Consider the following 13,691-nt stretch of genomic DNA (forward strand, 5'->3'; position numbering starts at 1 on the left):
TCCTGCCTCAGCCTCCTGAGTAGCTGGGATTACAGGTGCCGGCCACACGCCTGGCTAATTTTTGTATTTTTAGTAGACAGGGTTTCACCATGTTGGCCAGGCTGGTCTTGAACTCCAAACCTCAAGTGATCCACCCAGATACAGAAGACCAGATAGGATGATGAGAAGATTAAGCAGATCCAAAGAACAGACTTATGAGTGACATAAAACATATTCGAAGGTCTATTTTAGGAAGATTAATCTTGGAATATGTAGTAAAGATTAGAGAGGAAAAAGACAAGCAACAAATATGCAATCAAGCTATTAGAAGTCTGGTGTGAAAGAATTAGGCAAAGTGTCAGCAATGTAAAAGGAAGAAAGAAACAAACAAAAAGTGCTAGAGAGGATGTGGAGAAACTAGAACCCTTGTGCACTATTAGTGAGAATGTAAAATGGTAACGGTATAGAGGTTCTTCAAAAACTTAAAAATAGAACCATCGTACGATCCAGCAATCCCACTTCTGGGTATATGTCTCAAAAAACTGAAAACAGGATCCCAAAACGATAATTACAAACCCATGTTCACCACAGCATTTATTCACAATAGCCAAAAGATGGAAGCAACCAAAATGACCATCAAATGAAAGGATAAAAAAAATGTGGTATATATATACAATGCAATATTATTTGGCCTGTAAAAAGAAGTAAATTCTGTCATGCTACAACACAAATAAACCTTGAGGACATTAAGCTAAGTAAAATAAGCCAGCCACAAAAAGACAAGTACTGCATGATTCCATTTATATGAGTAATTTAAAGTAGTAAAACTCCTAGCAACAAAGTAGAATGTGGTTACCAGGGATTCAAGGGAAAGAGGAAATGGGGAGCTGCTGTTCAAGGGCACAGAGTTTCAGTTTTGCAAGATGAAAAAGTTCTAGAGATCTGTTGCACAACAACATGTATATAGTTAACACTACTGTAGTATATATTTAAAAATGGTTGTAGTGTATATTTAAAATGGTTAAGATAGTAAATTTTATATTACGTATTTTTTACAATAAAAAAAGCTGACAATTAAAAAAGAAAGCTAAAAGGATGAAGAGGAGGGAGGACACTCCCTGTGAAAAGAAAAGAAAAGAAAAGAGAAGAGAAGAGAAAAGAAAAGAAAAAAAGAAGGGAGGGAGGGAGTGAGGGAAAGAGCTAGAGAGACAGAGAGAGAGAGAGAGAGAGAGAGAGAGAGAGAGAGAAGGAAGACACATTTAAAAAAAAGGGAGGAGGGCCTGGTACAGTGACTCATGCCTGTAATCCCAGCACTTTGGGAGGCCGAGGCAGGTGGATCACCTGAGGTCAGGAGTTCGAGACCAGCCCCAGTCAACATGGTAAAACCGCATCTCTACTAAAAATACAAAAATTAGCCAGGTGTGGTGGCGTGCACCTGTAATTCCAGCTACTCAGGAGGCTGAGGCAGGAGAACTGCTTGAACACAGGAGGCGGAGGTTGCAGTGAGCCGAGATTGCGCCAGTGCACTCCACCCTGGGCAACAGAGCAAGACTCTGTCTAAAATAAAAAAATATTTAAAAAAAAAAAGTGGGGGGAGGAACATAGAGTGTTGGCTACACAACAACAATGTAAATGTACTTAATGCCATTGAACTGTACATTTGAAAATGGATAAAATGATAAATTTTATGTATATTTTACCATGTTTTTAAAAAAGGGAAAAAAAAGAGTAGGTTCCAGTTTTTCAGAGAAATCATTTTGAATGATGAAATACCCACAAATACATCTCAAATCCCAACTTAAATCCCGACTTCTTCCATCAGAGTGATCCTGTAATAACACTTTGGTATAAAAAGTCCTTTGTGACTATGGACCATAAAAACAAAATCCACCTACTGAAAAAGAAGCACCAACAGGCCTTCGAATCCACTTGGGCGGCTTCTTCAGAGGCAGCACTATACTATGCTGAGCAGTCTGCTGTGGAATTTGTAATGGAGGAAGGGGCTGTCCTGTGCCGAAGGGATCAAGATTCCCAAAAGATGATGAAAGCTAAAAAAGATTAATAACATGAGAATCTGACCATATACAAACTATCTTTCATTTTTTTCCAGTCATATCCAAAAATATTTTTGATCACAATTGTCCAATTAACCAGCAATGTTAATCAGTGAAGTCATTTCAAAATATTACACAACATGTACTTTTTTCAGGCATTATAATAGAAAACTTTAACACTTCCTATTACCTTGTCAACTTGTTTCTGTCTTAAACCGTCTGTGCTTCCTCCCATGATAGAATAAACACTGATACGCCCATCAAACGAAGCAGCTGATAAGACAGCAGGATTTCGGGGACACCACTGAATATCGAAGCACCACTGTGTGTTGGTGGGAAGTTCATATAACACCTGGGCCAACAAAAAACAAACAACACCACTCAGAAAATGGTGGTGTGGGGAAAAGAGAGATCAGACTGTTACTGTGTCTATATAGAAAGAAGTAGACATGAGACTCCATTTTGTTCTGTATTTGAGATGCTGTTAATCTGTGACCCTACTCCCAACCTTGTCCTTGCAAGAGACATGTGCTGTAGTGACTCAATAAATACTGAGGGAACTCAGAGACCGGTGCCGGCGTGGGTCCTCTGTATGCTGAGTGCCGGTCCCCTGGGCCCACTTTTTCTTTCTCTATACTTTGTCACCTTGTCTCATTTCTTTTCTCAAGTCTCTCATTCCACCTCACAAGAAACGCCCACAGGTGTGGAGCACCAGGCCACCCCTTCATCTGGTGCCCAACGTGGGTGCTTTTCTCTAAGGTGAAGGTACGCTCGAGCGTGGTCATTGAGGACAAGTCGACAAGAGACTCCCGAGTATGTCTACAGTCAGCCTTGCGGTAAGCTTGTGCGCTCGGAAGAACCTAGGGTAACAATGGGGCAAACTAAAAGTAAATATGCCTCTTATCACAGCTTTATTAAAATTCTCTTAAAAAGAGGGGGAATTAAAGTCTCTACCAAAAATCTAATTACGCTATTCCAAACAATAGAACAGTTTTGCCCATGGTTTCTGGAACAGGGAACTTTAGATCTAAAAGACTGGGAAAAAATTGGCAAAGAATTAAAACAAGCAAGCAGGGAAGGTAAAATCATCCCACTCACAGTATAGAATGATTGGGTCATTATTAAAGTAGCTTTAGAACCGTTTCAAACAGAAGAAGATAGCGTTTCAGTTTCTTATGTCCCTGAAAGCTGTGCAGTAGATTGTCAAAGAGGCAGGGATAGAATCCCGGAAAGGAACAGAAAGTTCCGGTAATGGCTCGGTCAATGCAAAATGTTGACGATAATCAATTACAGGAGGTGATATATCCTGAAATGTTAAAGTTAGAAGAAAAAGGTCCAGAACTAGCAGAGCCATCAGAGTCTAAACCACAGTGGCCAACTCCTCTTACAGCAGCTCAGATGCCTGTAACTTTACAACCTCAAATGCAGGTTAAACAAGTACAAACTCCAAAAGAAGATCAAATAGAAAAAGATAGAGTCTCTGTTATGGCAATGCCAATCCAAATACAGTGTCCACAATATCAGCCGATAGAAAGTAAGACCCAGCCACCAGTAGCCTATCAATACTGGCCGCCAGCCAAACTTCAGTATCGGCTGCCCCCAGAAAATCCGTACGGACAGCCAGGAATGTTTCCAGCGCCACAGGGCAGGGCGCTATAGCCTCAGCCGCCCACCATGAAACTTAATCCTACAGCACCACCTAGTGGACAGGGTAGTGCATTACATAAAATTATTGATGAGGCAAGAAAACAAGGAGATATTGAAGTGTGGCAATTCCCAGTAATATTAGAATCAAGACCATCTGGAGCAGGGGCCCAAGAGGGAGAGCCTCTCGTAGCTGAAGCCAGATATGAGTCCTTCTCTATAAAAATGCTAAAAGGAATGAAAGAGGGAGTAAAACAGTATGGACCCAACTCTCCTTACGTGAGAACATTATTAGATTCCATTGCTCATGGACATAGACTCATTCCTTATGATTGGGAGATTCTGGCAAAATCATCACTCTCACCCTCTCATTTTTTACAATTTAAGAGTTGGTGGATTGATGGGGCACAAGAACAGGTCCGAAGACATAGGACTGCCAATCTTCCAATTAACATAGAGGTAGATCAACTATTAGGAACAGGTCAAAATTGGAGCACTGCTAGTCAACAAGTAATAATGCAAAATGAGGCCATTGAGCAAATTAGGGCTATCTGCCTTAGGGCCTGGGAGAAAATCCAAGACCCAGAAACCGCCTGCCCCTCCTTCAATACAATAAGACAAGGCTCTAAAGAGCCTTACCCTGATTTTGTAGCAAGGCTTCAAGATGCTGCTCAAAACTCAGTATCAATCGGCTCAAAGGGCAGAGTTGGTTGCAGTCATTAAGTGTTACAAGATTTTAATCAACCTGTTAATATTGTATCAGATTCTGCATATGTAGTACAGGCTACAAGGGATGCTGAGACAGCTCTAATTAAATACAGCATGGATGATCAGTTAAACCAGCTGTTCAATTTATTACAACAAACTGTAAGAAAAAGGAATTTCCTATTTTATATTACTCATATTCGAGCATACACTAATTTACCAGGACCTTTAACTAAAGCAAATGAACAAGTTGACTTACTGGTATCCTCTGCATTCATAAAAGCACAAGAACTTCATGGTTTGACTCATGTAAATGCAGCAGGGTTAAAAAACAAATTTGATATCACACGGAAACAGGCAAAAGATATTGTACAACAACCCAGTGTAAAGTACTATACCTGCCCACTCAAGAGGCAGGAGTTAATCCCAGAGGTCTGTGTCCTAATGCATTATGGCAAATGGATGTTACACATGTACCTTATTTGGAAAATTATCATATGTTCATGTAACAGTTGATACTTATTCACATTTCATATGGGCAACCTGCCAGACAGGAGAAAGTACTTCCCATGTTAAAAAAAACATTCATTATCTTGTTTTGCTGTAATGGGAGTTCCAAAAAAAATTAAAACTGACAATGGACCAGGATATTGTAGTAAAGCTGTCCAAAAATTCTTAAATCAGTGGAAAATTACACACACAACAGGAATTCCTTCTAATTCCCAAGGGCAGGCCATAGTTGAAAGAACTAATAGAACACTCAAAACTCAGTTAATTAAACAAAAAGAAGGGGGAGACAGTAAGGAGTGTACCACTCCTCAGATGCAACTTAATCTAGCACTCTATACTTTAAATTTTTTAAACATTTATAGAAATCAGACTACTACTTCTGCTGAACAACATCTTACTGGCAAAAAGAACAGCCCACATGAAGGAAAACTGATTTGGTGGAAAGATAACAAAAATAAGACATGGGAAATAGGGAAGGTGATAACCTAGGGAAGAGGTTTTGCTTGTGTTTCACCAGGAGAAAATCAGCTTCCTGTTTGGAAACCCACTAAACATTTGAAGTTCTACAATGAACCCATCGGAGATGGAAAGAAAAGTGCCTCCACGGAGACGGAAACACCGCAATCGAGCACCATTCACTCGCAAGATGAACAAGGTGGTGATATCAGAAGAAAAGATGTGCAGGAAGTCAGGGACCCTGAACGAAGGGACCAGCTGAAGCCACGGCAGAAAAACATAAAATGTGAAGATTTCAAGGACACTTATTAGTTCCCCAAATTAATGCTTTTATAATTTCCTATGTCTTTCTTTAATCTCTTAATCCCATCATCTTCTTTGTAAACTGAGGAGGATGTATGTCACCTCAGGACCCTGTGATGATTGTGTAAACTGCAAAAATTGTTTGTAGAGCATGTGTGTTTGAACAATAGGAAATCTGGGCATCTTGAAAAAAGAACAGGATAACAGCGATGTTCAGAGAACAAGGGAGGTAACCTTGAACTGGCCGCCGGCGAGCCGGATGGAACAGAGCCATATTTCTCCTCTTTTTAAAAGCAAATAGGAGAAATATCGCTGAATTCTTTTTCTCAGCAAGGAACATCCCTGAGAAAAAGAGTGCAGCTCTGAGGGTAGACCTATAAACGACCCCCTCAAGGCGTGCTGTCTTTTAAGGTCAAAGCCCAAGGGATGAAATAAGCCCTAGTCTCCTGTAGCACTCCCAGGCTTATTAGGATGAGAAAATTCCCACCTAATAAAGTTTGGTCAGACAGGTTGTCTGTTCTCAAACCCTGTTTCCTGGTAAGATGTTATCAATGACAATGCAATTTTAATTTTAATTTTAACGCCATCCTGTGGTCAGTGATCTCATCCTGCCTCCACTTGCTTTGTGATATTTTATGACTTTGTGAAGTATGTGATCTCTTGTGTTGGTACCAGAAACTGAGGCAACTGCAGGAGGTGCTGATGGCCTTGCAAATCTAACCCTGTCACTTCGGTTAAAACCATCTGAAGTATGACTATTGTAAATTTCGTATGAATCCTTGTATGCCTGTTCTGTTTGCTGTTAGTCTGCCGGTATACCCAACAGTTCCAAAGAGACAGCGACCATCGAGAACGAGCCATGATGACAATGGTGGTTTTGTTGAAAAGAAAAGGGGGAAATGTGGGGAAAAGAAAGAGATCAGACTGTTACTGTGTCTATATAGAAAGAAGTAGACATAAGAGACTCCATTTTGTTCAGTATTTGAGATGCTGTTAATCTGTGACCCTACCCCCAACCTTTTCCTTGCAAGAGACACGTGCTGTGGTGACTTAAGGTTTAACGGATTTTGGGCTGTGCAGGGTGTGCTTTGTTAAACAAGTGCCTGAAGGCAGTGTGCTTGTGAAAAGTCATCACCATTCTCTTAATCTCAAGTACCCAGGGACACGTACACTGCCAAAGGTCGCAGGGACCTCTGCCTAGGAAAGCTAGGTATTGTCCAAGGTTTCTCCCCATGTGATAGTCTGAAATATGGCCTCGTGGGAAGGGAAAGACCTGATCGTCCCCCAGACTGACACCCGTGAAGGGTCTGTGCTGAGGAGGACTAGTATAAGAGGAAAGAAGGCCTCTCGGCAGTTGAGACAGAGAAAAGCATCTATCTCCTGCCCGTCCCTGGGCAATGGAACATCTCAGTGTAAAACCCGATTGTGTGTTCTGTTTACTGAGAAAGGAGAAAACCGCCTTGGGGGGAAAGTGGGCCGTGCTAGCGGCAATGCTGCTCTTTATGCACTAAAAAAGTTTATGGAGATGTTTGCATATGCATATCAAGGCACAGCACTTTTCCTTAAACTTATTCATGTCATAGAGATCTTTGTTCATATGTCTTACTGCTGACCTTCTCTCTACCATGATCCTATTATCCTGTCACTTCCCTTTTTCTAAGATGGTAAAGATAATGATTAATAAATACTGAGGGAACTCAGAGACCGGTGCCTGCATGGGTCCTCTGTATGCTGAGCGCCGGTCCCCTGGGTCCACTTTTTCTTTCTCTATACTTTGTCTCTGTGTCTCATTTCTTTTCTCAAGTCTCTCGTTCCACCTAACGGGAAACGCCCACAGGTGTGGAGGGGCAGGCCACCCCTTCAGTATGGCCACTTCGTAACCAAAACACCTGAATGAACGTGGTCAACAAGTATAGCTAAATTGAACAATTTTTTGTAGAAAGTATCTGTAGCCAGGAAAAAGAATACTAAGATTTTTTAAAGTACAAGAATGATTCATTATGATGACCTATTCTGATTAACAGGAATGTGACTTAAAATTTCAATCGGATTTGAATAAACACATTTTAAAAACTGAGGTTCTTGTGTTCAAAATAGTGGATGCATTTGAAAAACCAGCACACTCTATTAGAGTCACCTTTTTTATTTTTTGCAACAGGGTCTCGCTCTGTTGCCCAGGCTGGAGGGCAGTGGCAGCGACCTCAGCTCACTGCAACCTCCACCTCCTGGGCTCAAGCAATTCTCCTGCCTCAGCCTCCCAAGTAGCTGGGATTACAGGCACCCGCCATCATGCCCGGCCAACTTTTTTATTTTTAACAGACACAGGGTTTCACCACGTTGGCCAGGCTTGTCTTGAACTGCTGACCTCAAGTGATCCGCCCACCTTGGTCTCCCAAAGTGCTGGGATTACAGGCGCGAGCCACCGCACCCGACCTAGAGCCAACTTTTTAAACTCTAAAAGATTAGTGATGTCCTGTCCAATTGTTTTTGTCTGGTAAGACCCAAACAACAACCATATTTAGGTTACTTGAGGATCAAATTTTAAAATCAATCTTGAGAAGGAAGAATTCACTAAGAAATTTGACTTTTAATCATGAGAGAAAACATGTACTGTACACACCCTTCCTATCACTGCAGAATCCTAACAGAATTCGGCATTATCAGCTTCCTTTAGAAAGAAAATGACAGAGAAAGAACTATAGAAAATGACCTATATGAGGCCGGGCGTGGTGGTTCACGCCTATAATCCTAGCACTTTGGGAGGCTGAGGTGGGCAGACCGCTTGAGCCCAGGAGTTCAAGACCAGCATGGGGAACATGGCGAAACCCCATCTCTACAAAAACATACACAAAATTGGCCAGGCATGGTGGTGCATGCCTGTAGTCCCTGCCATCTGGGACGCTGTGGGAGGACTGACTGAGCCTGGGAGGTCAAGGTTTCAGTGAGCTGTCATGGTGCCACTGCATTGGGAAACAGAGCAAGACTCTGACAAAAAAATAGTAATAGTAATAAAAAAATAAATAAATAGAAAATGGCTTATACGAAAGCTTTACAATGTAATGCCTGTTGTGAACTCAAAGTTAGTAAGGTGGTTAACTGCTATTCATAGAAGCAACACCTTAGGACTTTACGATAAGTCAAATGAACTTAACTCTGGTTTCATGTGACTTTTTTTTTTCCTTTTTCTTTTTTTTATTTTTGAGACAGGGTCTCACACTGATGACTAGGCTGGAGTGCAGTGGCACAATCACAGCTCACAGGAGTCTTGACCTCCTGGGCTCAAGCGATCCTCCCACCTCAGCCTCCCGAGTGGCTGGGACTACAGAACACGCCACCACAGCCAGCTAATTTTTGTATTTGTTATGGAGATGGGGTTTCACCAGCCAGCCTTGGCCTCCCAAAGTGCTGAGATTACAGGTGTGAGCCACCACACCTGGCCCATGTGACATTTAAAATGTTTAATTTTATTAAAAAATAGAATTAATTGAAAAGGTATTTAGCCTGCTCGTGTCTTTGGTATTTATTTTGTTTGGTAAGATATGCGGTTTGATAAAACTTAGATCATTTATCTATTCCTTATTTGTATTTGAACAAAATCCAATTTTTTAGTTGTAGCATGTACTAAAAGTTTCTTCCTTCAAAGTCCAAGCACACACAACTAATCATAGGCAAAAATTCATCTAATTAAATTATATAATAGAGAAAATGATGACAGAATAGTAAGTTCCATGAATTTTGAATTTACTTGGCAAGGCACAGTGTAAAATTAAGATTTTTGTTATTCATCCTACAAATGATACGCAGTAAAATTTATTAATTTTTTTCTCGTCTCCCCTAATGTTAATGATTCTATATTTTATATTGTTACATCCACGACTCTTAAACCAGAAACCAAATAACTAAAGGGCTTGTTTTAATTTTAACAATATAGATGAAAACTTATCAAAGACACTATTTTTATTAGCATTCTATCAAACTACATAAGCACTAGCAATAATCTACCTTCACATAAAAAAGGTAAAAATATAAAAGCTATAATTTATATTCTTGCTTTATCATTCAGAAGAGAGATTGGAAAACTATATCTACCAATTTCCAGAAGTGAAACATGATCCTCAGGAATGGTAAAGCAGACAGAAGATGTAAACCTTGAACAATCCTACATCGAAGATACTGATTCCCATAAACCACATGTGAAATAAATCAAAGTATTTCTGAGTCTAGGTAATAAATACATTATTGGAAATGAGAAGGGGATGATTACTAGTTTGAAATATACTATTTCAATTACTGATTTTTCTGGTTAAAAAGCTGAGCTTAGATTATGTTCCTGATAAAATTGCAGCCAAATAAACACTGCACACACACCTCCACATACTTTTCACATAGTAATCCACTAAAGAATCCACATAGAAAATTTCTTATGTAGCCAGAAGTAACATACTACAAGGGCTACAAGGTTGAGAAACATTTCCTCCCCATACCTCTCCTGTGTTTGGATTGGAGCAGAGAATCTTAGCATCTTTTCCACAGCTCAGTAACAATTCAGGATCCGCCATGCTCCAAGCAATTGCCAAAATCCCCCTATAAAAAACATAAGGAACAAGGAAATTAATTAATCTTAAGAAAACCGAATCTCAATTATTTCTGCCTAGGCTTTGGAGATTCACACGTTGTTAACAGAAATACAATTAAATGCAAGAGTTTCAATGCCGGGCGCGTTGGCTCACACCTGTAATCCCAGCTACTCAGGAGACTGAGGCAGGAGAATCACTTGAACCTGGGAGGTGGAGGTTGCAGTGAGCTGAGATCGTGCCACTGCACTTCAGCCTGGGCAACAGAGTGAGTGAGACTCCATCTCAAAAATAAGATAAAATAAAAAAAAGAAAAACAAACCAAAAAAGAAAGAAAAATAAAATAAATGCAATATTTTCAGAGGCAACTTAGTAACGTATATGCTATCTGATCATTACAAAGTCATAGATGTTCAATATAGTGCAGTGTATGACAGCAAAAAAGTGAAAACAAATGCCCAACAGACTATTTCACAATAAATTACAGACCACCTTCCAATGAGAAAATATGTAGATAAAAATTATTCTGTACACTTTGGGAGGCCAAGGCAGGAGGACTGTTTGGGGCCAGGAGTTCAAGACCAACCTGGGCAATATAACGACACTCTGTCTCTACCAAAAAATTTGAAAATTAGCCAGTTACGGTGGCGTGTGCCTGTAGTTCCAGGCATACTCATGAAGCTGAGGCAGGAGGATTACTTGAGCCCAGAGGCTCACAGCTACAGTGAGCTATGGTGGCTCTATCCTGGGCAAATCAGCAAGATCCCATCTAAAAAATATACTTATCATTTTGTGGAAATCAACTTCTTACCATTATACAGTATTCATGATTAACGAAAAAAGTTATCTAACTAGATGCACAAATTATCCCAATTGTATAAAAATTATATTGGGATTATACATGCATACACACACACACACACACACGTACGTAACTTAGATAGGTACAGTGAAATGTTTTACCTATGGAAGGGCATGAAATCTAACTGCAGTAAGTCCTTACTTAATTCAGAAACTGTGACTTTATGCAAAACAATGGATAACAAAACCAATTTTAGCACTGACTGGTAACTGATATAAACATTAAGTACCTATGGTAGCCAGGCACGGTGGCTCATGCCTGTAATCCCACCACTTTGGGAGGCAAAGGTGGGCGGATCACTTGAGGTCAGAAGTTCGAGACCAGCCTGGCCAACATGGTGAAACCCCATCTCTACTAAAACTATAAAAATTAGCTGAGTATAGTGGTGCATGCATGTAATCCCAGCTACTCAGGAGGCTCAGGCAGGAGAATCGTTTGAATTTGGGAGGCAGAGGTTGCAGTGAACCAAGATCTTGCCACTGCATTCCAGCCTTAGTGACAGAACAAAACTCCGTCTAAAAAAAAAAAGTTCCTATGTCCTATGGTATATTTCTGGTCACAAAAACATCACCAACGTGTTTAGAAAATAAACAAATCAAGTTCTTTGGAACAGCAGCATGATACCTGGCATGGTTTTCCAGGACACGAAGTGGAGAGGAAGCAAATCGAAGATCCCACATCTGGATCACTGGTAACCGGTCATCCTCGGAGGCAAGGACCATCTGAGTAGCAATATCAGGATGCCATGCCAACCCAGAACAATGCATCTGCAGATTGTTAAGGTTCACATTTTATGAATCATATTACTTTATGAAAAACCAAACTAAAACGAGAAACATGCCTTTATTGAAACAAATAGTAAAAAAACACCAGCTTTGGCTTATTTTATTTATGATTTATTTATTGTCAGCCAGGCTGGAGTGCAGTAGCGCCATCTCAGCTCACTGCAAACTCCACCTCACCCAGGTTCAAGTGATCCTCCTGCCTCAGTCTCCCGAGTAGCTGGGATTACAGGTGCAAGTCACCATGCCAGCAAATTTTTGTATTTTTAGTGGTTATGAGGTTTTACCATGTTGGTCAGGCTGGTCTCGAACTCCTGACCTCAAATGATCCACCCACCTCGGCCTCCCAAAGTGCTGGGATTACAGGCATGAGCCACCACGCCTGGCCTTAGTTTATTTTAAAAAACAAAACAAAACAAAATGTAAAACTACCAAATTTTATTGAAGAGTCTTAAACAGTAGTCTTAAAAGTAAGATATCTGAATATTTTCTCAATTCATGCAGCTATTTGATACACACAAAACCATTCTGAGTCAGAATAACTGTATACCAAAAATGAGTTTTACTATCAAAACTATAAGTATAAAGAAAATATTTCATTTTATTTATTTATTTTTTTGAGATGGAGTCTCGCTCTGTCACTCAGGCTGGAGTGTAGTGTGGCACGATCTCAGCTCACTGCCACCTCCACCTCCAACGTTCAAGTGATTCTCCCGCTTCAGCTTCCCCAGTAGCTGGAGTATAGGCACACACCACCATGCCTGGCTAATTTTTTGTATTTTAGTAGAGAAGGGGTTTCACCCTGTTGCCCAGGCTGGTCTTGAACTCCTGAGCTCAGGCAATTCGCCCACCTCGGCCTCCCAAAGTGCTAGGATTGAGCCACTGCGCCCGGCCAGTAGAGAAAACATTTTATACACATTTAAAATACTTTCAGAAAAATGGAAAAAAAAAAAAAAAAGATAAAAGATTAACACATACAGGCTGGGCGTGGTGGCTCACGCCTGTAATCCTAGCACTTTGGGAGGCTGAGGCGGGCGGATCACCAGGTCAAGAGTTTGAGACCAGTCTGGCCAACATGGTGAAACCCCATCTCTACTAAAAATACAAAAATTTGCCAGGTGTGGTGGCGGACTCCTGTAATCCCAGCTACTTGGAAGGCTGAGGCAGGAGAATTGCCTGAACCCGGGAGGCGGAGGTTGCAGTGCCAAGACTGTGCCACTGCACTCCAGAATGGGAGACAGAGTGAGACTCCATCTCAAAAAAAAAACAAAAAACAAAAAAAACCCTTAAAAATAAAGAAAAAAGATTAAGACACACACAAGACACAAAAAATTCCATACTTTTCCTCTATTTTATCAGAAAACTCAAGGCAAAATATCTTAAGCAAAAACTACCATTTAAATTTTCATATGGAATAAACTAACATTATTAGGAACTATCTGCAAGTTCAGATTCTATTAAATGTTCCACAAAATGACTAAAATGCTTCTGGTATGGTTTATTCCATTGACATTTCTGTTTTAAAACTCCTGATTCACTTGAAAACAATACTCTGAAGAAGTGTTCTCCCAAATAGCTTTTTGTTGTTATTGTTGTTTTTAAATCACATATGTATACTCTGACTTTTGCAAACTTATTTTAGAAAATGTCAAACCATGCAATGTACTCATAAACAAAAAAAAAAAGGCTCCAAATTATATCTAAATTATTTTATGGCACCTAATGACATAAAAAAATTAAGATACCTATAAGGTTCAGAATTTAATGTGCTCTATGGGAAGTGCTAGAAATATATTAGCTCATTTTAGCAGTACCTAATCAG

The 13,691-nt window shown here is 40.2% G+C and overlaps 1 protein-coding gene across 35 annotated transcripts in view; it reads right to left on the reverse strand.

Annotated features, from left to right (window-relative positions):
* Positions 1-13,691, reverse strand: part of LOC105496856 (SEC31 homolog A, COPII coat complex component) — an 82,106-nt gene that overhangs the window by 49,086 nt on the left and 19,329 nt on the right. For all 35 annotated transcript variants that reach the window (XM_071093591.1, XM_071093589.1, XM_071093586.1 and 32 more), the window contains 4 exons: positions 11,712-11,854; positions 10,136-10,235; positions 2,224-2,385; positions 1,875-2,027 (listed from right to left, as the gene is read on the reverse strand). In XM_071093591.1, coding sequence (XP_070949692.1) covers positions 1,875-2,027; positions 2,224-2,385; positions 10,136-10,235; positions 11,712-11,854 — 558 coding nt within the window. The remainder of the gene's footprint in view (positions 1-1,874; positions 2,028-2,223; positions 2,386-10,135; positions 10,236-11,711; positions 11,855-13,691) is intronic.

This window comes from Macaca nemestrina, chromosome 3, assembly GCF_043159975.1.
Source record: "Macaca nemestrina isolate mMacNem1 chromosome 3, mMacNem.hap1, whole genome shotgun sequence".
Classification (NCBI taxonomy): Eukaryota; Metazoa; Chordata; class Mammalia; order Primates; family Cercopithecidae; genus Macaca; species Macaca nemestrina.